This window comes from Rhodotorula graminis, assembly GCF_001329695.1.
Source record: "Rhodotorula graminis WP1 unplaced genomic scaffold RHOBAscaffold_5, whole genome shotgun sequence".
Classification (NCBI taxonomy): Eukaryota; Fungi; Basidiomycota; class Microbotryomycetes; order Sporidiobolales; family Sporidiobolaceae; genus Rhodotorula; species Rhodotorula graminis.
The window spans coordinates 791075-817058 of NW_017264932.1; the positions used below are offsets into that span (position 1 = coordinate 791075).

A 25984-nucleotide genomic window follows, 5' to 3' on the forward strand; every position below is an offset into this window, starting at 1 on the left:
TTCGCTTCGTACGCCTTCGCAACTAGCTAGCCGGCGACAGCGACGAGACCAAGAAGCTCCCGCTCGGACCGCTCTCGGACCGCTCTCCTCCTCGCCCAAAGCGCCGCAGACGCACAGACAGCTGCTCGTTCCACCCCACCAGTACACACTCCCACCTTCTATAACTAGCCCCTCGTCGGCAGCAACCCCAGCCTCGGGCCCGGCTTGACGAGCCCGACGCCCGTCGCCTTGACGTCGGCGCTCGCGACGGGCGCGCCGAGCGGTAGCAGGCGCGCCGTCGACGACAGCGGCTTGTGCTTGACCGCCGCCGTCGTCGTCGTCGAGGTGTCGGTGGCGGTGGCGAGGGCGGTGGACGAGACGGGGAGGAGCGGGGCGAGGATCGACTGGGTGCGCTGCAGGTAGGCGAGGGCCGACGATGCGAGCTGCGAGGGGAGCGAGGTCGACGAGGGCGACACCTGCGTGTGAAGGAGGCGAGGTCAGTCGTGTTCGGCGACGCCAATCGCGAGAAAGAGCGAGACGGCCACGCACGAGTCGCAGGAACGCGCTCTCGACCTCGCGCCACGCGTCCTCGCCCGGGCCCTCGGCGGCGAGCGCAAGCCTGCGCAAGAGCGCCAAGTCCCACGCCGCCTGGCTCGCGACCTCGGCCTTGCGGTCCGCCTGCAGGTCGCCCTGCGCGAGCTGGTCGGCGAACGCGGCGGCGGCGGCGAGGACCTGGTCGTCAAAGGCGGCGAGCAGCGACGAGGCGATGGTGGGCGAGGCCTGGGTGCGGTGGAGGCCGACGCGGGCGAGCGAGGTCGAGAGGGAGCGCAGGGAGGAGAGGAGGGCGGACGAGGGCGAAGAGGGAACGAGCGCGGAGGAAGGGGTGTCGCCTCGCGAGGCTGTTTCGGCTCGGTGGCAGAGTCAGCTCGGCGTCCACAAGAGGGCGCATAGACAGAGAGAGTGTGTGAGGCGCACCGTCCCACGCCCAGAGAATTGCCGACGGGGCGGCCGCCGCGACGGTGCTCATCGACTCCTGCAACTTGCGCACGGCCGTCGCGACGGCCTGCTCGCGCCACACCTCGAGCGAGCGGTCTTGGAGCGCCTCGAGCCGAGACGTCCACTTGGCGAGGAGCGGCGCTTCTGCGGGAGGAGGGGCCGGGGGCGGTCAGTCGTCGGCTGACAGGCGAAAGAGGGAGGGAGAGGGACGACGCACCTGCAGACGTGGCGGCACCGAGGAGCAGGTCGCGCACAAAGGTGCGGCTCGACGACACGAGGAAGACAAAGTTGCCGACGAAGAGCGCGCCGTCGACGTCTGCGCGCGAGAAAGAGGCTCGTCAGTAGTCGGCTCGAGGAGGGAGAGGGAAACAGGCCCGGCGCACCTTGAGCGACATCCCGCACGACCACCTCGAGCGCATCCGCCAGCGCGTCCAGCGCCTCGCCCGCCGCCGCGACATAGTCCTTCCAAAGCAGCGCGCGCAGCTCGGCCGCCTCGTCGCCCTCGCTGTCCCTCTCGCCCGCACCCGCACCGAGCCAGCCCTCCAAGTCGGCCCTGAGCTCCCTCGCCGCGTCCTCGAGCTCGACGAGCCCCTTGTCGACGAGCGGCGCGCGGCCCTCGACGCGCTTGGCCACCTTGGCGAGGAACGCCTCGAGCGGGTCGACGACGACGACCTTGTCCTTGTCGGGCGCCGCGCCCGCCGCCGCTCGCCCGGCGATGGCCGCCTGCGTCGCGTAGGCGCCCGCGCCGGGGAACACGAGCGGCGTGTCGAACAGGAACGCGGCGGCGTCGCGGTCCGGGTCGCTCGTCGGGAGGGCGAGGAGGAGCGCCTCGAGCGAGGGGACGACGCGCGCCGAGAGGGCCGAAAGGCGCGCGCGGTAGACGTGCGCGAGGCGTGACTCGATGACGAGTGAGAGGCGGGTGCGGAGGGTCGTGGCGACGCGGGTCGAGGAGATGGAGGAAGAAGGGGAGAAGGAGGTCGAGGTCGAGGTCGTCGTCGTCGCGCGGCGCAGCGTGGTACGCAACACGGCGAGGGGCTTGGCGCTCGCGACAGCGCCCGAGGACGACGATGACGACGCCGACGCCGACGAGAGGGACGAGATCCAGGCCGTGACGCCCTCGACGACGCGGTCCGACTCGTGCGCGAGCCACGCGTCGACCTTGCGCGCAACGCCGCCGGCGTCGAGCGGCTCTCGTGCCGCCGAGGCGGCCAGGGGTGACGAGTAAGCGAGGATCGAGGGCGGGAGGTGGCGCTCGAGGGTGGCGAAGTTTGGGAAGGCCGCGAGGACGGGCGGCAAGGACGGGTCGACGACGGTATCTGCTCGCTCGGGAGCGTCGCCGATGGAGTTCGGGCGCTCGACCTCGGCGAGGAGCTGTCGCAGCAGGCCCGGCGCGTAGTCGTCGTCGCTCGACGAGCCAAAGATGGCCGACACGGCCTCGACGGTGCGCAGGACAAGCCCGAGGACCTGCTCGAGCCTGCGCGCGACGGCGCTCGTCTCGTTGTACGCCTGGGCCGAGGTCGATGGCCCGTTGAGGATGGCGCTCAGGGCGCGAGAGCGCGCCTCGAGGAGGGTCGAGAGGGCCGACGAGACGGACGCGCCCTGCTGCAGCATGACGGTGGCGGCGAGGGTCCGAGCCGTGTTCTGTGCGCGAAAGGCAGTCGGTGAGTGGGCGTACACGAGGTTTGAAGGAAGGCAGAGAGCACGCACGAGGTGAGGACCGTCCCAGCTCTGCAGCTGACCCATCGCCCGCCGCAGCACGACCGGTCGCAGCGTCGACAGCGTCTCCCACTGCTTCTCGACGATCGGGAACGCCTCGCCAAGCCGTCTCGGCGCATCGCCGTCGTCGTCGCCGTCCTCGGGCGGCAGCTCGTGCTCGGCGAGCTCGCGGTACACGAGGCGGCCGAGGTCCTCGAGGCGGGCGGCGGCGAGAAAGTCGGACGTCTCGAGGAGGGTGTGGACGAGCGAGGGGATGGTGAGGAGGAGGTGGATCGTGAGGGAGAGGGTGGCCGACGAGTTGAGGGTGCGCTGGCGGCTCGGCGAGTTGTTGCGATGCCGTGGGGCTTGCGGCGCCTTGCCGCGAGTCGAGGACGGACCTGCAGGCTCGATCTGTCAGGAAGGTTCGCACCGAGAGAGACAGAGTGAGGTGGACGCACCGTCGACCGCTGCTCCCGCTTCTCGCACGGCGTGCCCGACCGAGTCGAGGTGGCCGACGAGCTTGTCGGCGGCGCCGCGCATGCGCACGATCGAGTCGGCGGCCGACAGCAGGTCGCGGTAGCGCTCGCCGACCATGGTGCGCAGGTCTGCGACTTTGGCGGCGGCGGCGTCGCTGCAGTTGAGGAGGGCGAGCAGGTCAGTGCGGGGGCTCGAGAGAGACGGGCGCAGTCACGAGGGCAAGGGGACGGGACGCACCTCGCGCGTTGCTCGATCCTGCGCACGTCGCGGACGCCGAACGAGCGGAAGATGTCGTCTGGCTCCTCGAGGGCCATGAGGTCGACCTCGTCCGGGTTGGCCGACGACAGGGCGGCGACCGAGGGCCCTGGCGGCTGGTGCTGGCCGGGGCGCTTGCGGACATGGCCTCGGCGGAACTTGGTCGAGCCAGCATGGGCGCCCGTCGCGGTTGAGCCGGCGAGCGAGGGGGAGCCGCTGGCTGGAGGGCGGGGGAAGGGGTTGGAGAGGGTGAAGCGCGAGGGGGCGAGCGAGACGCCGCTGATCGACTCGGGCGGGCGGTTCGAGCGGTACGAGTGGGCCGGACTCGAGCCCTGGACGGTCGACAGCGGGGAGAGGGCAGGTCGGCGGCGAGACGGAGGCGAGACGAGGGACGAGGTGGACGCCGCCGCACCACCGGGGCGGACCGGGGTCGAGGGGAGCGACATGGATACGAGCTGGGCAGAGACGCTAGCGACGCGTCCTGCTTGCCCCTGCGACGGGCGCTGGTCGAGCGAAGCTGAGAGGTGGGGGGGGCGTGGCACCTGCCGGAGGTGCGCTCCCTCTCCTCGACAACAGCCCGCTCCGCAGCCAGGCTAGCTAGCCTGCACTGTGCGCGCTCGCCTCTGCACAAGCTGCAACCAGCGAGGCGTGCCCGGACTCGCTGTCGTCCGCGGTCGCTCCTCCTCGCGGTTGGTCCTTCCCCCCTCGCTCGCAATGCTTCCCTCGGTCTCGTGCGTGTGCGCGAACAGCTGCGACATGCTCTATGTACGCTCTGGGCTCAGGTACGCCCCCTCCCGCACCCTCTCCGAATGTCCACGCCGAGCCACCGTCTGACCCTCCCTCTCTTCACAGCCGCAAACCGCGACACTCGCCTTGTGCGCCGGGCACGACCTGCCGAGGCTAGCCACCGGCGCTCTGAGCCGATCCCCAGCCACGCGGAGCCAGGGCGAGCCGCCGTCGTTCGCCAAGGGCGCGTTCCCCTCGTGCTCGTTCGTCCAGCCGGCCAATCCTGCTGCGTCTCGCCTCGCACCCGCTCAACATCCGCCTTCTGCGCCCGAGAGCCCTTGCGGAAGGTGCGCGGTGCGGCATTGTCGGCGCATGCCCTCGCTGCGGCAGCTTCCGCTGTGTGCTCGGACGGCGGCGACCTCGGCCCCCTCGGGAGGAGCCGCGAGGCCCACGTCGTCTCCTCCGGCGTCGTCGCCTCTCCAGATCGTTCAGTCGCTCTGCAGCTCTCTTCTCGTTGGCGTTCTTGTCGCCTGCAGCTTTCGCTTTCGTCGGCGCCGGTCTCTCCACCTCGCCGACGGCAAACGTCGCTTCGAGCCCCAGGAGCGTCTCTCGGCGGCGCGTTGGCATCTGTGCAGGCCTGGACGGCACCTCAAGAATACGGTGGCGCTTTGGCGGATCGCGTCGGGCGAGCTGCCGCCGGCTGAGGTGCGTGACGCCACCTTTCTTTCGCGCTCTCTTTCCCTCTCACTGACCCTCGCATACGCGCACGCAGGGGTCCACGAGCAGCTCACGAGACGCAGCTACAACATGGTGCGAGCGAGGCAGCGACCGAGGGAACGAGGCGAGCTGGAGGTGCGAGAATACGTTCGGGAGGGGGCACGAGGCGGATTCGACGCAACTTTTCTGCCGACAAGCGCTCTCTCGCCGTGCGCTGTTGGGCGGCCTGTCGAGAGACGACACGATCGAGTGCCTTGCGAGCAACTGCCAGCGAGAACGAGTCGAGATGAGCGCGTGAAGGCTCGGGAAGTGGGTGGTCCCTTTGCGGCCCCCTCGCTCCCCCTCCCTCCCTTCTCTCCCCTCCGTCGTCCCACATCGCGCTCGCCCGCCCCGCTCTCGCTCTTTCGACCGACACCTACACGCGCCATGCCCCGCGCCTCGTCCACCCACGGGACCGCGTCGGGCGCCAGCACCCCGGAGCCCGCAGCGAGCGACGCCGCCGCCGCCGCCGCTGCCCTCGAGCCGACGACCGCCGACCTCGTCTCGCAGCCGACCGCCGCGGGTTCCCCAGCTCCACTCGCCGCCGACGACGACGACGCCGACGACAGCGGCCTCGACCCGCTCACCCAGCTCGAGCTCGGCGCGTTCGGCACCGACGCCGTCGACGACGCGCTCCCTGCGCCGCCGCGCGACCCCAACGCTGCCGCGGGCGCACTCGGCGGGTCGGGAGGAGGGGGAGCGGGTGCACCGGCGAGTGGATCGGCGGGCGCAGGAGCTGGGACGCCGGCGCTCGCGGGGCAAGGTGCCGGCACCAAGCGCACGCTCGCCGCTTCTGGGCCTCTCGCGCGCGCCAAGCGGCCCAAGAACGTCAAGTTCAGGTGCGTTCCTCCTCCTTGTCGTCTCCTCTTCCTCAGGGTACTCGTCCTGACCCTTGTTCTGTGTGCCCTGCAGCCCGGCCAAGACGGGCAAAGCCCTCGCTCGTCGTTCGGCCGCTTCTGCCGTCGTCGGCGACGGAGGCCCCGGCGCCTACCAGCTGGTCCGCCTCTTTCCCTCCCTCGGGCGCTCTTGCCCGCTCGTCGACGCACCCTGACGCGTCCCGCCCGTGTGTCGCGCAGCCCAACCACGATTACTGCGACGCGTGCGGCGGCAAGGGCCACTTCCTGTGCTGCGAGGGCGGCTGCCTGCGCTCGTTCCACTTCTCGTGCCTCGAGCCACCTCTCGAGCTCGACGAGGTCCCCGAGGACAGCTGGTACTGCAAGACGTGCCGTGCCCAGGTCGTGCGTCTCCCCCTCTCTCTCCCGCTCGCCCCTCTCCTCGTCGCGCCAACCGTACTGACACCCTCATCGTCGAGCAGAACCCGCCCATCGAGAGCCGACACCGCTTCTTCGGCGAGCTCATCACGCGCGTCGAGACCGAGAACCCCAAGGAGTTTTCGCTGCCGGCCGAGATCAAGGGCTTCTTCAAGAATGGTGAGCTCTCTGCCCTCGCGGTCCCGGTGTCGAGACGAGCGCATGTGCTCATCACGCTCCCGAGGCAGTCGCGGTCGGGACCAACGGCGAGTACATCGACGCGGTCGAGCACCGTCCGCCGTCCAAGATCACGTGCGTCCCTTTCTCTCCCTCTCTTTCCCCCTCCTCCTCCTCGAGTCGGACCTGACGCGTCTCTCGTCCCTGCAGGGGTCGCGCCATCGGCCAGGAGGACCGAGACGGCTTCCGGCTCAAGGACAAGAACGGGCGCCCGATCATCTGCTACAACTGCGACGGCGCCGCCAACCCGCAGCAGCGACGGCGCATCATCTCGTGCGACTTTTGCGACCAGCACTGGCACCTCGACTGCCTCGACCCGCCCATGACGGGCATGCCGCCGCCGACGCGCAAGTGGATGTGCCCGCTTCACTCGGACGTCATCATCCCGCGCAAGCGCCAGCCCAAGCAGACGCAGCTCGTCAACGTCGACCAGCCGTACCGGCCCAACAACGGCGACATCGTCGTCGTGCCACGCCCCGAGCCGCAGCTGCAGCAGGACGTCGACGAGATGACGGTCAACCGCGTGCGGTACCAGGTCCCCGAGCAGCACATCATCCTCGACTTTTGGGGCCGCATCACGGGCCAGAAGAGCCAGCCGCAGCCGCCGAGCAAGAAGTGCGTCCACGTCTCTCTTTTTCTCTCTCTGTCGCACCGGCGCACGAGCCTGACCATGCTCGACCCTGCAGGAACAAGGGCAAGTCGCCAAGGAGGCGACCCGCGACCGGCTACGACAGCGGCGACTCGTCCCCGCTCAGCGACCTCACGTCATCCGACGAGTCGGGCAGCGATGCCGGCCGCTCCTCGTCCCGTACCGCCGCCGCCTCGACCGCCGTCGCGCCCGTCAAGGTCGACCCGTCGCCGCTCGACAACCTCGCCCTCCTCGCCGAGGTGCGCTACATCGACTACCTCGAGCAGCAGCAGCAGCTGCTGCCTGCCTCGAACGGCACGCCCGTCAAGGCCGCCACGAGCGGTGGCGCCACGCCGGGCCGCGCGCACGACCTTCCTCCCGCCCTGCCCAACTCGACCCAGCGCCGCCTGCCCTCGCGTGGCCTCGGCGTGCCTCCAGTCGGCGCCACGGGCTCGGCGGTCGCGAGCAGCAGCACGGGCGCTGGCACTGCCGCCGCTGTCAAGCGCCCCTCGTTCGGCGGTCGGCCGAGCGTCGGCGGCGCGCCCTTTGCGTCGCCCGCCGCCGGTCCGACCTCGTCGCGCTCCCGAGGTGGGTCGCCGAGCGTGAGCCCGGCGCCGGGCAAGCTCGCCGACGTCGCCGTCGAGAGCAAGGAGGACCTCAAGGCGCTCGGGCACGTGCGCCGGCTCGTCGCGGCGCAGAGCAAGCTCAAGGAGGGAGACGCCAAGAGGGCCGCGATGCTTGACTACCTCGAGGGTGCGCTCATCGTTGTACGTCGCCCGTTCCCCTCGTTCCTCCGTCCTCCTGTTCGTCCTCGCCCGTCGACGAAGCCTGACCCTCCTTGGCTTCCCCTTCCCGCAGCCTCGACTACAGTCGGTCGGCACCGGCACGAGCGCAGCGCCCTGGTCGCGACCGTGGGACGACAAGCCCGCAGGCGCATCTGCAGCAGGCGCCGCCAAGAAGCCGTCGGCCGCCGCGAGCGGCTCGCAGGCCTCCCCTCTCGGCTCGCCCGCACTCGCCGCCGGGCCGGTCGCCGCCTCGTCGCCGGCAACGACTGGCTCTGCCTCGCCCGCACCCCCCACGTTCCTCCCGTCGAACGCCCCTCCTTCCACGGCCGCCGCCGCTTCCGCACCCGCACCCGTCGTCGTCGCCGCTCCGGCCTCGACCGCTCCCGCCACCGTGGCGCCCACGTCCGCACCTGCACCCACACCTGTCGCGACGCCTGCCCCAGCATCGAGCGCCAACGGCGGCGGCGCCGCATCGACGCTTCCTGCGTCGCCCCTCCCGTTCTCGCTCCCGGCGAGCAGCAGCACGTCGCCTCGCGCAGCTGCCGCCGCCATCGCCGCCGCGTCCGTCAAGAAGGAGGACGGCGGCGACGCAGGTGCTGGCGAGGCGATGGACGTCGATGCGCCTGCGTCGGCGGCAGGCATCAACGGCGGGGCCTGAGCGCGGGCGAGGGCACGAGTGCGAGCGCTCGAGAGGGGCAGCTGGGTGCGCGCGTCGAGACCGAGGAGCTGGAGCGTCGAAGAGGGACATCCTACACGTTGTGCACCCGAGGGGAGGGAGGGCAGTATCTGTTGAGCAACGAGCTCGTTTTCTCTCTATCTCGTTGCGGACGTCGAGCGATCGCACTTGGAGAGAGGAGACACTGCTTGTTTGTATTGCGAGAGAAGAGAGGGGGGGCTACATGATAGAGAGAGACCGTGGCTACACAGAGACCGGCTTCTAGATGAGAAGAAGGAAGGTGACGCGAGGAGAAAGGTCGCTCGCTCGCTCGCTCAGCGCTCGACGACCTGGGCTCGCCACGCGTCCCTCGCCCGCTCGCTCGACGCCTGGCGCTCCATCTTGACGGCGTGCGACGGGCCCGGGAAGGCGAGCGACCCGCTCGAGAACGAGAGCGAGATCGAGCCCTGGCGCGAGCGGGTCCGATCGCCGGCGGGCGAGCTCGCGCTCGTGAACGACGCCGACGACGAGAGCGACTCGATCGAGCCGACGCTGCTGTACCGCTTGTGGCGCTGCGGCGACCCGCTCTTGGACGGCACCGGCGGTGGCGAGCCCGACCGGCTGCGGCGGTGGTCGTGCTTGGGCGAGCGGCGGAAGACGGCGTCGAGCGAGGCGCCGAGGTCGTCGGTGCTGTCGAAGTGGAGCGACGCGAGTTCCTCTCGCGAGTCGTCGGTCGCCTGGCCCTGCCGCACGTACGCGGCGACGGCAGCCGACGGGTAGTGCACCATCGGGCGGCCGCCGACCCGGTTCGACATGGCCGAGCTCGAGCGCGTGCTGCTCGCGGCGCCGCCGGCGACGCCAAAGTCGAGCGAGTGGACCGAGCGGCTCGAGCGCTCCCGCGCCAGGGCCGAGCTCGCCGCCTCGAGCTCGAGAGGGCCCGACACGACGGGACGAGGCTTGAGCGACGAGCGCCGGCTGCCGTCCTTGGGCGCGATCGAGATGGGCTTCTTGGCCGTCTCGGGCGCCTTGGAGATGAAGCCGCCGAGGAACTTCTTGGTCAGGCCGCCCGCTCGAGGAGGGACGGGCAGCGAGCTCGACGGCAGACAGCCCGGCGTCGGCGCCGAACCCTTCCTCGGCCGGTCGTACTGGTGCAACGTCGTGAACCTGCCGGCGTGGCTGTCGACGCCCAAGTCGACGGCCGAGCGCGAGCGGGCCGTGCGCGTCGGCGGCTCCTCGGTCAAGAGCACGTCGAGCCACGACTCGGGCCCGAACTCGTCGTCCTCGGGTGCCGCGCGAGGCCCTCGTGGCAGGAGCGACGGACGGCGATGCCCGATCGTGCGGCGCTGCGACCGAGAGGCGGCACGGGCGCCGAACGCCTCGTCGTCCGTCTCGCTCACGCGCGCCGACAGGCCGGCCGCCGACTCGGCGTCCGAGGCGTACCCGAGAGCGGGCGCGAGCGACACCGTCTTGGTCTCGACAGGCGGCGGCCAAATGGCGAGCCCGGCGAGAGGCTGGCCGGGCGAGGCGGGCGCTCGGGCCGTCGACAAGCGACGCTGGTGCGAGGTCGACCGGTCGAGCTGAGCCGATGGCGGCGTGCGAGGCGTCGACGAGTGAGTCGTGGCGCCAGTCGTGCTCGACGTGCGGCGCATGGCGCGCGAGAGGCGGTGGCTCGCCTCGCCGACGGGCGGGTCGATCTGCGACAGGCGCTGGCTGCGCCGGGCGTTGATGGCCGACGAGCGCGCCGTCACGCTCTTGATGACGATCGGTCGGCCCTTCTTGAGCGACGACGAGTTGGCGCGCTCGAGGCTGGCGGGCGAGTCGGTCGACGAGCGCGAGCCGCAGGGCGCGGCGTCCGACTCCTCGGCGGCCGAGTCGGTGACGGCGTCGCCCAGCCAGTGCTCGTCGTACTTGCTCTTGGGGCGCCCGGCGTGAGGCGAGGTGATGGTGGACGGCGAGCTGGCGGCGTGGATGGTGGACGGGGTCGCGGCCGTAAAGTCGATGGCGGGCCCGAGGCTGTACAGCGCCGCCGACTGCTCGGTCGCCGAGTCCTCGGCGACCATCTCGAGCGGTCCCGACCTGCTCGACCGACGCTGGTACTCGCGCTCCCACTCGCCGTCGCTCAAGAGCGGGCTGCCCCTCGGGCCAACCGCCGCCGCGTCCGCTGCGCTCGCCATGCGCGCGTGCTTCTCGTCGGACCAGCCCTCGACGCTCGACGCCGGGCTGTCCGGCAGCGGAAGGCTGCTCGAGCGGCTCAGGGCGCTGTCGTCCGTCGACGAGGTCGCCGCCGTGTCCTGGCTCGCCGTGCGGCCGCGCCGAACGTGGAGCGGCGGCGACGGCGACGGCGCGAGCGAGTCGCGGTGCGCGCCGAGGGCGTGCCCGCTCGACGCCGAGTCGAAGTAGCCGAGCGACCGGCGGTTGCCCGGCGTGCGCGGCGACGACAGGCGGCGAGCGCCGGGCGAGGACCGTGCGCCGTCAGGCTCTTTCGAGCTCTGGCGGACGAGCCCGAAGCTGCCACGCCTCGGCAGGTCGGCCGAGCCACGCCGGGTAGTCGGTGAGGTTGGGCTGAGGCTGGTGAGGGGCGCCTGGACGGTACGGGTCGGGGTGAGGACGAGCGGCTTGAGGTGGCCCGAGGGGCGTGGAGGGGACGAGGTCGGCGCGGCGCCGGCGACAGACGTCCTGCGCGTGGCGAGGGGCACTTGTACCGACGCCGGGAGAGCCGAGTGGCGGCGGCTTGCGGCGTGAGCGGGACGCTCGTCGGAAGAGCGGGTCGACAAGGAGAGGCGGGCCTTGACGCGCCGAGACGCCTCCGATTGAGCCTGCAGGCTCGCGCGTCGGCGGAGGAGGATAGCCTGCTCCTCGAAGGCCGATCGCGGCGAGAACGCGTGGCGGTCGACCGGCGAATGTTGCAGCTCGGCGGTCGAGACAGGCGCGACGGGGCCGGCGGCGGCGAACGAGGGGACGCCGAAGAGGACAGGTGGCTCGGTAAGCTCGGAAAGGTGCACTGCGCGAACGGAAAGCAGTCAGTCTGAGGACCCGGTGACGCGGTGCGAGAGAAGGGAACAGGGACGCACGAACTGGCAGGACCTCGTCTGCCGGCTCGTCGGCGTACAGGTCCTCCTTGGCGTCCTCGTAGACCGTCTCGCCCGTCGTGCTCATCGAGTCGAGCGTGGCGACGCTTGCACGGTTGCTCGAGCTCGTGCGCGCCCTGGTCGTGCGAGCTCGCGGTTGCGGCGACGTAGAAGGAGCGCCGCCGACCTCGCCGCTCTCGAGCTCGACGGACGCAAGCGTGACGTCGCCGAGTACAGGGGGGCCGGTAGAGCGACCCTCGAGCTTCGACAGGCTGTCGGCGATCTGCCACGCGCGCGTGCTCGCCTCGTCGCGCGCCTGGCTGGCCGGCAAGTCGCTCATGCCGGCGAGGCCGCTCGGGCGGCTCATGGTCGGCGGCGCAGGTGCAGACGAGGACGTCATCGGGGCGAGTGGCGGACGAAAGGAAGGCGGAAGTGCGCTGCCGCGAGGCGAAGGCCGGGTTCGCTCGCCGGCAGATGAGGAAGACGAGGAGGTGAAGCGCGGCGTGTGCTGGACTGGGGATGGGATGGTCGGACGGCGAAGTGTGTCTGCTCGGTGCTGGAGGTGCTGGCGGAGCTCAGGCTGGCGGTGGGGCAGCGCAGAGAGGCGAAGAGGCGGTGCACGACGAGCGACGGGTCGACGAGTGCGGTGTGTCGCCGCGGCGGGGCTGGACGAGTGGCCGGTAGGAGCGGTGGTGGTGGCGGACGACGAGGAGCGTGAGCGCCATCTTGGACAGCGCTCTCAGCCTCGATGTGGACGACGAGGCGGAGCGGAGGTCCCAACCTCTCGGAGCTTCGCATTCGCCTTCCGCGCTTGGTAACCACTCTCCACGCCGAGCTAAGCTTTGATGAACGCGGTGGCTCTATTCCGCACTAGCACCGCCGAATCGGGGCAAAGCCGGGCCTCGACGCCTGGGAATCTCGACTCGCGCGCAACTCCGTCCCCGCCGGCCACCTCACACTCTTGGCTTCCTTTCTCACGGCAAGCATGCCGCTCGTCACCCCCTGGCGGCGCGTATGTAACTAGCGGCTTCTCGTCGGCTGCGTGCTTCTCGCGCTCTCTTGTGCGCGCGGCGGCGCACGCTCCCCGTCCGCTCCTTCACGGCGACGCCGCCGCTCCTGTACCAGCGTCCGTCCGTCCTTGCTCGACGCCGACTCTCTCCTGTTCGTCTCGGTGTCGGCAATAGCTTGCCCAGTGCGCGTGGCCTCGGACCGACCGCGGAAAGTCCACGGACCACTCGGTGGCCGGGTTCAAGAGCGCCCTTCTGCCTGCTGCTCGCTCGCCTTCTCTCTCTCTCTCTCCATCAGCCTCTCCAGCTCTTCCTAGTCCGCTCCTACCCCCGCCATGCCGTCCTACTCGTCCCGCTACGGCGCTCCCCCGCTCAACGACGACCCGCTGTCCGAGTGAGCACGAGCCTCTCCTCCTCCTCCTCGACGACGTCGCACTGACTTGGCTTTCCCTCGCAGGCCCAAGTTCCTCGCCGGCCTCGAGGCTGCCGGCTACCTCCAGCGTCTCGACACGTCTGAGGCTCGCATCACGGCCCGCTACCAGCACGCCCTCTCCAAGATGTCGTTCGCCTCGCACTCGGAGGAGTTCCTCACTCGCGCCGGGGTCCGCAAGGTCCACCGCTCGACCGTCCAGTGCGTCCTGCTTTCACGCCCTCAAGTCTGACGCAGCGATTGACCCAGTCTCGCCCGCATCCAGGTTCTTTACCGAGGACGTGCGTCGCCTTCTTTCCGCGCTCTCTTCCTTCCTCGACTCGAGCCGACGAGCATCTCTTCCGCACACAGCCGACGCCCATGGACCCGTTCGTGCACGTCATGGTCGGCAGCCTCCCGCCGTCGCGCCCGTCGCTCGTCACGCCGCGCAACTGCGAGACTTCCTCGTGGACCCCGATCGGCTCGGAGGACGAGGCCGACGGCACCGTCCACTTTACCGTGACGCACCCTGGGTCCGTCCTTCTCTCTCTCGAGCCCTCCTGGACCCGTGCCTGACCCGAGTGCACCCTGGCCCGCAGCTTCTGGCCGGTCACGGTCGTCTTCGACTGCAACCGCGAGGACCTCCGTCGCGAGGACAGGGTGCGTCCCTCTTTTTCTCTCAATCTCCTCTCGCCCGGCATCTCGACTCGGCTCCTAACCCTGAGCACCCGCACCCAGTTCTCGTCGATCCGCGCCGGCGAGGAGTCGGACTCGGACCCCGAGGCGTACCTCCCGCCGACCTCGTCCCGTCGCGCGCGTGGCTCGACCGCTCGCCGCGACAGCATGTTCGACGACACGTACGAGGCTCCTCGCGGCGCTCGTGGCGGTTCCCGCCGCGGCTCGTACATCGCGCCCGACGAGGACTCGACCTCGGACGACGACGACGAGTACGCCGGCCGCCGTGCCGGTCGCAGGCCCGCTCGTCGCGAGTCGATGAGCGCGAGGGACCTCGACGACGCCATCGCCGGCATGAGCCTCGGCCGCTCGAACAGCCGTGCGTCGATGCGCCGCTCGAGCTCGCGCGCCGGCTCTCGTCGCGCGTACTAGGCGGGCGTTCTCTTTCGTAGACTCTCCTCCTCCCTCGTCGTCTCTCTGCAACTCTCCGAGTGTCCTCTTCCAGATTGAGAGCGTGCGGCCACGAACGAGAGAGAAACAGAGCGACCTTCTCAAGTTGAACCCGCTCGTTCACTCTCTCTCTCGGCTTTCGCGAGCACGGCTGAATCTTCGAGTTGCACATAGTTCTACTTGCTCAGAACTCGGTCTCGATGTCGTCCATGTGCTTCATGAAAGCCCGTTGCGGCGCCGGCTTGGCCGCCTTGACGAGCTCGTCGATCTCGTCCTGGGTCAACTCGGGGAGCGCGCCCGCCGCGAGCTGCTCCTTCATGCGCCAGTCCTTGCCCGACGTCGTGATGACGATAGTGCCGCGCTGTGCGGCGAGGCGGAGGAGGACCTGGCTCGGCTCGACCTTGTCCCGCCCGGCGCGAGCGGCGACCGCCTTGGTCACCTTGGCGAGCACGCCGTCGAACTCGCCGCGGTTGCCGTCGAACCGGAACGCCGGCGAGGTGGGACCGTACGCCTCAATGACGATATCGTGCTTCTTGCCTGCAGGGCAGCGAAGGAGAGAGAGAGAGAGGCGTCCGTCAGGTCAGGGGCTCGTGCGAGGGGGAGAGGGCGAGAGAGCGACGACGCACAGAACTGGTAGAGCTCCTCGCCGGCCGTGTACATGAACGGGTGGAACTCGATCTGGTTGACCGCCGGCCGGTGCTTGAGGTCGGGAATGGCGAGGATCTTCTCGAGGTCGCGCACGCGAAAGTTGCTCACGCCGATGCTCTTGGCCCGGCCCGAGTCGCGAATCGCCTCGAGCTGCTTCCACGCCTGCTCGATCGTCGGGTAGCCCGGCTTGGGGAAGTCTTGCGGCCAGTGGATGAGGTACAGGTCGACGTGCGCGAGGCCGAGCTTCTTGAGCGAGCCGTCGAACGAGGACGGGATGTCCTTGAGCCCGGCGCCGCACTTGGTCGTCACTGCAGAGATAAATCGGTCAGTTTCCTGGTTGTGATCGTGTAGGTGGGACGAGAGACGCACCGTACAGCTCCTCGCGAGGAACACCGCCCTCGGCGATGGCCTTGCCGAGCGACTCCTCGTTCTGCAGACGAGCGACGTCAGCCCACGCACGCAAGGGCGCGAGAGAGAGGAGGAAAGGGTGCGCACCTTGTAGCTCTCGGCGCCGTCCAAGTGACGGAAGCCGACCTTGAGCGCCGTCTTGATCGTCTCGACGAGCTCTGGACCGTCGTTGCCGAAGTGGGCGGTTCCCACGCCGAATCCGACGCCAGGAACGGTGGCACCGTCGGCGAGGGTGACAGGCGCAAAGGTCGACGAGCTGGCGTAAGCCGTGGTCGACATGGGGAGCGAGCTGTGGGTCGGAGCTGCGGCGAGGGAGGAGGCGAGGGCGGACAGGCGGCGAAGGGCAGCCAGGGTGCGGGTGTTTCGAGAGGGCGGGTGCGATATGCAGGCGAGTAGGTGCAGCGCAGCCGAGTGCGTGTGCAGCGAGAAGTGGGAGGAGGAAAGCGACAGGGTGACGACCGCGAGGCCGCGGCCGGTCGGCGTCGGCTCCGCAGGTGGGGCGGCTGCAGATCTGCATTAGCGCCTGCGGCTAAGGTGAAAGCTGATCGGCCTCGTATTGCTCCCCCGCTGCGGGCTCGCTCGCAGCTCGCCCGTCGTCCTCTCCCTCCAACTTCTCCTCGACGAGCTCCCGCCGCTCTGCGCACGACACGCTCGAGCGCCCGTACATCTCCCCTGTCCCCGAGCGAGAACAATGGTCGCCCACGCGGTGCGTGCCCGTCGCCGCACGCTCCGCCCGCTCGCCTCAGCCGGCCCTCCTCGCGCTCTCTTGCTCTCGTTGCTCTGTCTAGCGTCGAAAGATGGTCCGCAGTCGCACGGTCCTTGCTCTGCTCGGTGCGTCCACCCTCCTCTCCCCCCTCTCAGGGCTCGTGGTGCCTCCTCGTCCTCCCTTTCTCGACACCGACCGCCCGGTGCGGCGAGATGCACTGCAGCCTCAAGGACAGCAGAGACCTGGCACGCGCAAAGACGCCGAGCTGACCTCGCCTTGCGCCCCTGCAGCCTGCGCTCTCGCCGCCAGCGCACAGCTCCTTGGCGAGGAGGACGGCGGTCGCTATGCCGACTTTCCCTCGACCTGCACCGCGACCTGCGACGCGTTCGAGTCGGTGGCGACTGTGAGTCACCATTCAGACTCGGTGGCGGGCGGGCTTGGCGAGGACGGCGTGCGCTGACCCTCCCTTCTGAACCTCTGCAGACCTGCACGAACGCCTCACCCGGCGACTCGGCGTCCGACGAGGCGGCGCTCGTTGCGTGCATGTGCACCGACACCGTCGGATCCGCGATCGAGGCGTGCGGCAACTGCATCGCGAGCAACACGGCCGACATGTCGACCTCGGCGTCGGGCGCCACCATCATCCAGCTCGCCGTCTCGTTCACGCGGGCCTGCGGCCTGAGCCTGTCGATCGACGGCGTCGACGCGGCCATATCCTCGGTCTTGGCCGACGGCGGCTCGAAGTACAGCAGCGAGCGCGCGACGGGGCAGACGGTGGCGGCGGAGGAGACGCTCGTCGCGACTTTGAGCGACGACGCAGCCCAGACGGGCGGCGCAACGACGTCGGCGGCATCGGCATCCTTCACGTCGGCTGTCGGTGTGCAGCAGACGTCGATGGCCGGGCAGGCGAGCGAGACGAGCGGGTCGAGCGCTGCGAGCGCGAGCTCGACGGGCGATGCAGGCTCGGGCGCACGCTCTCTTGCGGTGGGACGAACTCTCGGAGCAGTCGGTACCTTGCTGGCGGCCGCACTGCTCTGCTGAGCCTGTCCAGCCGTCGCGAGCGACGCGGCACGAGCATCTCGCGCTCTCGATCCCTCTCTTCCGCCTTATTCCCTTATCTTTTGCAACTCAGCGGGCGCCTCTCTCTCGGCCATCGTGAGCGTCTGTAGCCTTTCTAGCAAGTGATCCCTTTCGAGAGCGGTAGGGCTCGAGAGAGGCGCAGCGACGCTGAGAGTGTCTCTGCGTGCAAGCTCGCCGCTGTTTGTCGACGACCACTGCACTTCGGCTTCTTGGGTTTGCCTCTATGGAGGCTCGGGTCGTCAATGAGCTCAGGTCGACGATGTCGAGAGGAGGCTCGAGCGTCGGAAGAGGCGTCGGGAGCTCGTCGAGCCGGCGCCCTCTTTCACCGGCCCCGCTCCTCGTCTCCTGCCTTCCTCACTCCAACATGCTCTTCAAGCGCGCGCTGTTTCTGCTCGCCAGTGCGTGCCGCTCTCCCTGCCCACACTCTCCCCCTCGCCCGTTAACGGCCTTCTCAAGCAGCGGTCGCCCCTTTCCTCGCCGCCGCCCAGCTCCTCGACGACGGCTTCCCCATCGCGGGCTTCCCCGAGCAGTGTAATATCGCCTGTCAGCCTCTTCAGGAGACGCTCACGGTGCGTCCCATCTCTCTGCGTTCGCGCCGCCGGTCCAGCCAGCTGACGCCGTCCTTTCCCCTCGCCTACTTGCAGGCATGCCCCGCCGTCGGTAACGACATCGCCCTCGCCAAAGCCTACGCCTGCGCCTGCGCGTCGCCCGTCGTCGACCAGGTCGAGCGGTGCGGCTCGTGCGTCTTTACTTCGACGTCCTCGACCTCGCGCGCCTTTGTCGTCGCCGAGGAGCTCGCGATTGCCTACGCTCGCGCATGCGGCGTGTCGCTCAACATCGACGGGACGTCGACGAGCGTGTCTTCGGTCCTGAGGGACGGCGGCGCGAGCTACTCGAGCGAGAGGGCGGCCATGTCGTCCAAGTTCGCGGCGGCGACGGCGGCAGCGGCGACCCGCACGTCCTCGCCCGCCTCGAGCGCGGTCCTGGCGACGTCGACGAGCGGCCAGACGTCTGCGACGGGATCAGTCGGCGGTGTAGCCGGGGCTACGGCGTCGGCGACGAGCGGCGGCGGCGGGCGCTCGATCCCCTTCCTCCCTCTCTCCCTCCTCTCGTCCCTTCTCGTCATCGTCCCAGCTTTCCTTTGGTCATAGTGCCCCTCCCTATTCCCTCTCCTGCTTGCTGTAGCGCTTTGCAGTTCAAATCCGCGGTTCCGAGCCCTTCTCCGGTCGCGCCGCTGCGTCCGTCACAGCTCTCTCTCGCAAGCGACTTTGCAGTCTCTGTTCGGGGGCTTCTGTTGTCACTGAGGGAAAGCTTCCGAGCGGCGGCAAGCGCACACGGTCGAGACTTTGCTGTGAGCGTGGCCTCCCCCGCGCCGGGACCGTGACGACGTCGACGACGCGCTCTTGGTCTCACCTTCCACCAGCTCGTCTCGAGCCAAGCCTGCACCCGACACACGACCTGCACAGCTGCAGTACCGCGATACGCCCAGCACAGCACCCGCCTTTGCCTCGAGCACACGCCTGCGACCGCCGACCACGACATGTGCGCCCTCTTTCCCCCGGCACAGAGCGTACGCGCGGCAGACCTGACCTCCCAAGCCCATCAGGAGCACGCCCGACAAGATCGCGTCTACCGGCAGCCTCCAGGACCGGCTCAAGCGCCTGGGTCTGCAGGGCTCGGGCTCCCCCACCGGCCCCCCGTCGAGCCCGTCCCCCTCCTCGTCCAGCACCGCCTCCAAGGGCACGCCCATCCGCACGGGCGCCACCCTGTCGGTCAGCGACAAGCGCTCGCGGTTCGCGGCCGGCGGCGGCGAGGACAAGCCGTTGCTCCCGCAGGGCGGCAGCTTCGGGTTCGCCCCGGCCAAGCCGCGTGCGAGCGGCGGCGGCGACCGCTTCGACGTCAAGCCGCGCGTCGCGAGCCTCGGCGCAGGGCGCGCACCTGTCCCGCTCGACGTCGTCAAGCCGCGCAGCGTCAGCGCCGGGCACAGCCCCGCGACGAGCGAGAGCGGGTCGGCGCCGGGCAGCCGGGTCATGAGCAGGGAGGGGTCGACGCGCGAGGGCAGCAATGTCGAGGAGCCTGTCGAGCCGGTGGACGCCACGCCGGTCCCGTCGCCGAGCCAGCCGACGTCGGCGAGGCTCAACTCGCTCTCGCTCCCGAGCGGTCTGCGCACGCCGGGCGCCATGTCCGTCTCGTCGATGCGGGTCGAGACGGGCAGCATCGGCAGCACGAGCAGCATCGAGGGCGGGCCCGACCCGGCCGACATCGACGTCCAGGCGTCGCTCGCCGCTCGCGACATGGCCGACTCGCCCCTCTCGTCGCCCGTCCTCGCCGGCATCGCCATTCCCGCGCCGTCCGAGGGCTCAATCTCGTCCATGGACGGCGTCGCGCCCGCCCTCAAGGGCCCGCTCGACTCGCTCCGCGCGAGCAGCCCTCGCCCGGGCTCGATCCGGTCCATCTCGTCGCTCAGCGTCGAGGCCGCGTCCGAGGACGTCGCCGACCTGTCCGAGATGTCGACCAACGGCAGCGCCTACGGCGGCGCATCGACGCCGACCATTGAGCTCACCGGCCTCGGCCTCGAGCACGGCGCCGGGTCGGCCAACGGCGACGGCGAGCGGGCGAGTGGCGAGGGCGAGGCGCAGGAGCGCGCGCGCCACGCGCAGATGAGCGCTGAGCTCGCCAAGTACGAGTCGGACGAGCGCGACCCAGCCGCGCTCGGTCCCTACCAGGAGGACGAGCCCGGCGGGTGGTCGAGCGGCGGCGAGAACGGCGAGTCGAAGGAGCCGCCGTACGCGAGGGACGAGCGCGACGAGGCCGAGCTCGATGTCGAGCGACCCGAGACGCCCAAGCCGGGCGCGAGGACGCCCACGTCGCCCATCCCGGGCGTCAAGTGCTCGGACTGCGGCGAGGAGGTCCAGCTCATCGAGTGCGTCCGCCGTCCTCTCTCCTCTCGTCATCATTTCTCCTTTCCCTCGTCGCAGGCGATTCTGATGTCGAGCTCGTACCACGCAGACTCGCCGACCACTCGTGCGCGCGCTCGACCCTCCCGCCCGCTCTGTCCTCGCCGCCCTCGTCTCCACCTGCACCTGAGCCCGCCATCCTCTCGACGCACGTCTCTCCCCCTCGCACCGCTCCCGACGTCCCCGAGGAGCCGCTCGACGACGACGAGCCGCCGACCGACGACTCGATCTCGACGCCTCGCCGCCAGAAGAAGCGCTCGAACGAGTCGGGCGGCGAGAAGCTCGACGCGTTCGTGCCGCAGACCGACGACCTAGTTCCCGAGGACATCCTCGACGCGTACGGCGACGACCACGAGGACGACGGCGACGAGCAGCCGGCGGCAGTCGACGCGCAGGTCGCGTCGGCCCCGCAGGACGTCGCCGACGTCCCGTCCGACGACCTGGACACGACGGCCGAGCCTGGCGCTCCTCGTCACGACGGCCAGGGCGTGTATGATCCCGAGCCTATGGCGCGCTCTGCGTCGACGCCGGGCGGCGCCGTCGCCCGAGTGCGCAAGGCCTCGACCAAGCCTCGGGTCCAGTCGGCGTACGGCGGCTCGACCAAGCTCCCCGGCCGGTACTACACGAGCGACGACGAGATGGACGGCGAGCCCGGGAGCGCGACCATCGTGCGGTCGCCGTCGTCGCAGCGCTTCGACCCGCAGCAGTGAGCCGGCGGCCGGCCAACTTTCCCTTCCCTCGCATGTTTTCCCTCGCGTGTCCTTGCAGCTTCTCTGTTTAGCATCTCGTTAGCCTCGTTGCGCGCGTCGCCTCTGCAACGTCGTTCCTGCACTCGTTTGAGAAAGCCGGTCCGTCGCCTCCGAGACCCTCGCGCTCTCAAACCCCACTCGCGACGACGACGTTGCGTGCGCCCCACGAGCTCGTGCACAGCTGCGCCACCTCAGCGGACCAGTTCGACCCACCTGGACGGCACCGCAGCTCGAGCCGGCCTGTTCACCTCCGCGCCGGCCGCCCTGGACCCGTCGACTCGCCCGCGCTCACCGACACACGACCAGCCGCCCTAGGGCAGCACACGCGCGCACCCACTTGCACAACTGTCGGCACGCCTCGGTGCACGTCGAGCCGGCGCGTCTCGGTTCCCCCACTCGTCCGACCTCCTCATCGTGCCCCGCCGCGTCTCTCTCTCGCACGCCGGCGATGAGCTTCTGGAAGCTCACCAAGGCGCTCGCGGCGGCACCGACCGACGGCATCAACGGCGTCCTCGCGCCGCTCAAGGCCCTCGACGACCACGTCGACCCACCCGTCCGCTCCCCCTCCTCGTCGCCCTCGACCTCGTCTGAACCCGACCACCTCTCGCCCGACGACCTCGCCGCCCACTATCGCGCCCTCGACACGCTCCTCGCAGAGCCCGACTTGCTCTCGGAGATCAAGAGCGGCAGCAACCCTCGCCTGACCGACTTCCTCGCCCGCAAGGAGATCGTGCTCCGGCTCGGCGGGTGGGTCGTCTGGGGGCTCGGGCGCGGCTTCGTCGACCCGCACGACGCGGCAGATGACGAGGGCGGCGCGGCCGCCGGGCGCGGGTTCGACTCGGGCCTGCTGCCGGACGAGATGGAGCAGGGCAAGGTCCCCGACGAGGTGCTCGCGGCGGGCGAGCGGGAGCGCAAGGGCATGGGCGGGGTTCCGAGGCGGCGGGACGTCACGGCCGAGGGCAAGTTCGCCGAGGGCGACCCAGTCGAGGAGACGGACTTTGAGCGCAAGTCGGCCAAGTGCGTCTTCTCGTCCTCCCGTCCTCGAGGTCGTCGCGTCGCGGTCGTCGGCGACTGACGCCCTCGCACCGCGCAGCTATCCTCGTATTTGTACCGAGATCCTCGTGTCGAGCTCGCCAAGCCTGACCGACAGCCTGTTTCGCCACGACTCGGCGTCGAGCAAGCCGCACACCTGTCCCTCTCCCGCCTCGTTCCTCCTCCCGTTCTGGTGCGTCCCTGTCGTCCTCCCTGCCTTCAAGACACACATACTGACCCTAGTGACTCACACAGGGAGAGCATCCTCGGCAGCACCGAGCTGCAGCTAGCGTCGCGAGCGCAGCAAGTCGGGTTCTGGGCGCGCGTCAATAGCGTCCTCCTTGACGGGCCCATGGGCCAGGAGGTGCGTCCCGCGATCGCTCGCTCGAGCCCACTCTCACACAGTCGCACTGACTCGCCTCCTCCTGCAGGTGCTCTCCCAGATCCTCACCATCCCGCACCTTCCAGCACGCCTGCTCGCCCTCCTCCCCTTCTGCTCGCCGATCAACGACCTCCTCCTCCTCCTTCTCCGCGTCTCTCGACCTCCCTCTCCACTCGTCCCCTCGGCCGTCACGCAGACGATCCGCATGCTCGACCCGTTCTCGGCGCTCGGCAAGCCCGGACACGTCGCCGCCGAGGAGCTCCTGCGCGGCATCATCGAGATCTGCCTCGCCGTGCCGCGTGCTCAAGGCGGCGCAGGCGGGCCCGGCGGTGCGCCGTTCGGTGGACCGGGCGCAGGACCAGGCGCGGGCGAGGAGCCCGTGTTCGAGTGGAGGGACACGACGCTCGCGCGCAAGATCGCCGACGAGAAGAGCGTCCGCACCCTCCTCGACTGGGTTCTCGCCGGGCAGGACGAGGCGGCGCCTGTACGGCCGGCGCCCGTCGTCGAGGACGCCGCACATGGGCCCGCGCCGGCGCTGTCGCCGAGCGACGCAGCCTCGAGCGAGGCCGGCTCGGCCACGGTCGTCGACGAGCAGGACGACGACGCGCGACAGCGCGAGCTGCGCACCTCGTCGCTCATCTCGTCGCTCGCCGTCCTCACCGAGCTTATCCGCAAGAACAACTCGGACTTTGTCGAGCAGCAGATGCTCACGTGGGCCCGTCGGCGGCAGGCCGCCGAGGCCGAGCGCGAGCTGCTCGAGGCGGACGGCGCCGAGGTCGTGCGCGACCCTCGAGACGAGCACGACGACCGCGTCGACGACAAGGGCCCGTCGGTCGTCGACCTCGGCACGATGCTGTCGCTCGTCGCGAGGCGGATCGGCGAGTTCCAGCAGCTCGTCCAGAAGCCTCGAAGCTCGGTGCGTCCTACTCTCGCCCTCTCTCTTCCTACATGCGCCAAGGTACTGACATGCCCTCGCACGTGCCGCACAGACCGCGCCCGTCCGCACCGCCGGCGGCATGCTCTCGCCGCTCACCCTCGAGCGGTTCCGCATCTGCGAGTTCTACGCCGAGCTCCTCCACTGCTCCAACATGTCCCTCCTCAACCGCGCCGACCGCACCGCCGCCCTGTACGACGAGAACGGCCACCTCGCGCGCGGGTTCGACGCCGCCGACGAGCTCGCCGCCGCCCTTGCCGCACCCGGGCAGTCGTCGGCCGAGGACGAGCTCGACCTGCCCCGAGGGCTGCAGAGCCCCGAGTTGCCCGTCCCGTCCGACTTCTCGACCAGCCCGAACGACCACAGCTTCGGGCCGTACTCGGGCATGTCGACGCCGTCCGGGCGCGAGTCGCTCGACGAGGAGTCGGGCGGCGTCCTCACCAAGGCCGAGGCCAAGGAGCTCAAGGCGATCATCGCCGCGGCGGGCAAGATTGACGAGGAGGACGACGACGGCGACGACGAGCGGGGCAAGGTTGCGGCGGACGAGGGGCAGGAGGTGGACCCGGCGTCGACGCCGGGAGCGGCGACGAGCGACGGCGCCAAGCGCGACAGCCGGACGTCGAACGGCTCGTCTACGCGCGAGGAGCACGACCTGCCGCCTACGCCGAGCGTCTACTCGGTCGCGTCGCGGCAGCTCCCGGCCGTGCCTCTTCCGCCAGGGCCTCTCCTCAAGAGCAAGTTCCTCGAGCACGGCGTCATCCCGACCATGCTCGTGCGTCCTCTTTTTCCTCTTCTCTCTCCCTCCCAGACGTCGTTCGCGACTCACATCGTGCTTCTTTGCCGACAGACGCTCTTCTTCGAGTTCCCGTGGCACAACTTCCTGCACAACGTCGTGTTCGACCTCGTCCAGCAGATCTTCCACGGCCGCCTCGACCGTACGCTCGACCGACAACTCGCCGAGTCGGTCTTTACCGACGGTAAGCTGTGCGAGCGCCTCCTCGACGGTCAAAAGGCCAACGATGTCGCAGCGTGCGTCCACCTCTCCCTCTCTCTCTCCCCTTCCCTCTTTCCTCTCCCCGCCTCTCTGCGACCTCGCTCACTCTCTCGGTCACCTGCAGCGCGGCAAGGACCAACATGCGCCTCGGCTACATGTCCCACCTCGTCCTCATCGCCGAGGAGGCGGTCAAGCTGTTCGAGCGCTTCCCCGAGCTGCACCAGGCCGTCGAGTCGTCGATCCCGCAACCTGCCTGGAGCGAGTTCGTGTCGACGACGTTGCGCGAGGCGCGCGAGCGCGACTCGGCGCCGCTCGGCGGCGGCCGCACGGGCCTCAGTCTGTCGATCGACAAGGCGCCGTCGGCAAGCTCGCTCAGCGACGAGGACGACGAGTTCCCGATGAACAGCGCGAGGGCGATGCGCGCGATGGACGCTGCGGGTGGGCCGGGCGGTGGCAGCGTCGGTGGAGCAGAAGGTGGCGGGCTCGGCAAGATGGCGGCCGCGGCGGACGTGGGCGGGGCAAGCAGCGTCTCGGACCAGGTGCGTCCCCTTTCCCCTCTCGATGATGCGCTCGATGCACGAGCTCACTCTCGTCACCGTGCTCGCAGTTCTCGCGGTATCTCGCCGACGCCCTCACGAGCGACCGCGCCGTCGGCAGCTCGGACGAGGACGACGAGGACGACAACTGGCTCGGCGGCAGCCGCTTCGACCCGGGCGACGTCGACTTTGAGCTCGACGCCGACGCCGACAGCCGCACGCCGCGCGCTTTCGGCTTTGACGACCGCTTCGACGCTGCAGGCCCGTCGGCGTTCGGCTCCCGGGTCGGCTCGACGGACGATGTGCGTCCCACTCTCTCTGCGCCTCTCCCCTCTTCCGCGAATTATCCTGACGCTCTGTTCCCTCGTCGCAGGACGGCGAGTGGGCGTCGTACAGCACGGGCCAGTCGGCTTCGACCTCGGGCGCCGACGCGTTCGGCTCGGACGACTTCAGCCCGACCGTCGCCTCGACTTCTGCGACCTCGCACGACGGCTTCACCTCGTTCGCTCCGACTTTCGGCTCCGACTTTGTCTCGGCGTCGTCGTTGAGCGCGCCGCAGCAGGACGAGGACGACTTTGGCGACTTTGAGGGCGGCGACTCGAGCGAGGCGTTCCCGTCCGGCGCCTCGATCACGCTCCCGCCGATGGACTCGTTCGACGACTTCGACTTTGGCGAGGAGACTCGCGCCGGCGGTCCCGCCGCGCCGAGCTTTGGCGGCGCCGTCGACCGCCCGCCTTTCGCGCGCACGGCGACCGAAGAGGAGGACGGGTCCGACCGTTTCGGCCGCCTCTCGCTCGGCGACATGTCGGAGCCAGGCAGCCCTGCCGAGGTCCAGGACAAGCCGCTGCCGAGCATCGACGACGCGCTCGCCAACGACGCCCTCGCCACCTCGCACGACGACCCGCACGATGGCTCTACCGCCGCCGACCGAGCGACCTCGCCGACCGAGCCTCTCGGCCCGAGCGTGCATCCCGGCGCACACCTGACGCACGACGGCATGGTCGAGGTCGAGGTCGAGGGCAGGACGGTCCGAGCGCCGGCCGACGACATCATCCTCGCGCACCGCCGCAACAGCCTCGACGGCACGCAGTGCAGGCCGTCGTTCGAGCAGCGCAGGACCTCGTCGTCGTCGTCGATCGGTCGCAGGTCATCATCAACTGAGCGCGACAACGTCACGCCGTCGTCGTCGTCCTGAGCGAGCCGCAGCCCGTATCTCTCTTGTTGTACTCGCCCTCTTTCTCTCTCTCCTCTCGATACCCCCCTCTGCCTGTACCGCCTCTCGCTCCCTCTCTCTCGATACACCTGCAAAGCATCTCGCTATTCGGTCGCAGTCGCAATCAGGCTGCACTCGCGCGAGAGAGGCGGTTCGAGAGTCGATGTATATGCGCAACGGGCTCTGCCGCCACCTTGATCCTTGAGCCAGCCTCGTCGGCCGTCGAGCAGTCGAGATCCCCCTCCACGCACGCACCTTAGCCCGAGACGACGGCCCACGCGTTGAGGAGAGGGAAAG

General features: G+C 69.9%; 7 protein-coding genes across 7 annotated transcripts; 4 read left to right on the forward strand and 3 right to left on the reverse strand.

The window, feature by feature from the left end:
- Positions 1 to 103: 103 nt before the first annotated feature.
- On the reverse strand, positions 104 to 3848 carry RHOBADRAFT_52903 (uncharacterized protein; the record flags this gene model as incomplete). Its single annotated transcript, XM_018416565.1, has 8 exons — positions 104 to 455; positions 529 to 878; positions 955 to 1119; positions 1193 to 1291; positions 1359 to 2616; positions 2683 to 3068; positions 3129 to 3301; positions 3385 to 3848. 8 exons carry the CDS (start codon positions 3846 to 3848, stop codon positions 165 to 167), a joined length of 3186 nt encoding a protein of 1061 aa, XP_018271937.1. The 3' UTR covers positions 104 to 164.
- A 1423-nt stretch (positions 3849 to 5271) lies between these two features.
- Positions 5272 to 8442, forward strand: RHOBADRAFT_52904 (uncharacterized protein; the record flags this gene model as incomplete). The annotated part of the gene is made up of 8 exons (XM_018416566.1): positions 5272 to 5723; positions 5797 to 5881; positions 5961 to 6122; positions 6200 to 6314; positions 6383 to 6446; positions 6522 to 6986; positions 7058 to 7766; positions 7858 to 8442. 8 exons carry the CDS (start codon positions 5272 to 5274, stop codon positions 8440 to 8442), a joined length of 2637 nt encoding a protein of 878 aa, XP_018271938.1.
- Positions 8443 to 8774: 332 nt separating this feature from the next.
- On the reverse strand, positions 8775 to 11874 carry RHOBADRAFT_52905 (uncharacterized protein; the record flags this gene model as incomplete). Its single annotated transcript, XM_018416567.1, has 2 exons — positions 8775 to 11440; positions 11511 to 11874. The coding sequence occupies 2 exons, from the start codon at positions 11872 to 11874 to the stop codon at positions 8775 to 8777; spliced, it is 3030 nt and encodes a 1009-aa protein (XP_018271939.1).
- A 975-nt stretch (positions 11875 to 12849) lies between these two features.
- RHOBADRAFT_43321 (uncharacterized protein) lies at positions 12850 to 14030 on the forward strand (the record flags this gene model as incomplete). Its single annotated transcript, XM_018414205.1, has 6 exons — positions 12850 to 12908; positions 12972 to 13145; positions 13210 to 13225; positions 13296 to 13456; positions 13523 to 13583; positions 13662 to 14030. The coding sequence occupies 6 exons, from the start codon at positions 12850 to 12852 to the stop codon at positions 14028 to 14030; spliced, it is 840 nt and encodes a 279-aa protein (XP_018271940.1).
- Positions 14031 to 14194: 164 nt separating this feature from the next.
- Positions 14195 to 15383, reverse strand: RHOBADRAFT_48330 (uncharacterized protein; the record flags this gene model as incomplete). Its single annotated transcript, XM_018415127.1, has 4 exons — positions 14195 to 14585; positions 14675 to 15004; positions 15066 to 15126; positions 15192 to 15383. 4 exons carry the CDS (start codon positions 15381 to 15383, stop codon positions 14233 to 14235), a joined length of 936 nt encoding a protein of 311 aa, XP_018271941.1. The 3' UTR covers positions 14195 to 14232.
- Positions 15384 to 15901: 518 nt separating this feature from the next.
- Positions 15902 to 20684, forward strand: RHOBADRAFT_52907 (uncharacterized protein; the record flags this gene model as incomplete). The annotated part of the gene is made up of 9 exons (XM_018416568.1): positions 15902 to 15935; positions 16101 to 16213; positions 16294 to 16683; positions 17267 to 17288; positions 17350 to 17459; positions 17535 to 17899; positions 18385 to 18432; positions 18497 to 19813; positions 19900 to 20684. 9 exons carry the CDS (start codon positions 15902 to 15904, stop codon positions 20555 to 20557), a joined length of 3057 nt encoding a protein of 1018 aa, XP_018271942.1. The 3' UTR covers positions 20558 to 20684.
- A 360-nt stretch (positions 20685 to 21044) lies between these two features.
- RHOBADRAFT_52908 (uncharacterized protein) lies at positions 21045 to 25793 on the forward strand (the record flags this gene model as incomplete). Its single annotated transcript, XM_018416569.1, has 9 exons — positions 21045 to 21613; positions 21690 to 21821; positions 21884 to 21992; positions 22060 to 22926; positions 23000 to 23716; positions 23792 to 23973; positions 24063 to 24477; positions 24546 to 24776; positions 24848 to 25793. 9 exons carry the CDS (start codon positions 21045 to 21047, stop codon positions 25667 to 25669), a joined length of 4044 nt encoding a protein of 1347 aa, XP_018271943.1. The 3' UTR covers positions 25670 to 25793.
- Between the last annotated feature and the right edge of the window lie 191 nt (positions 25794 to 25984).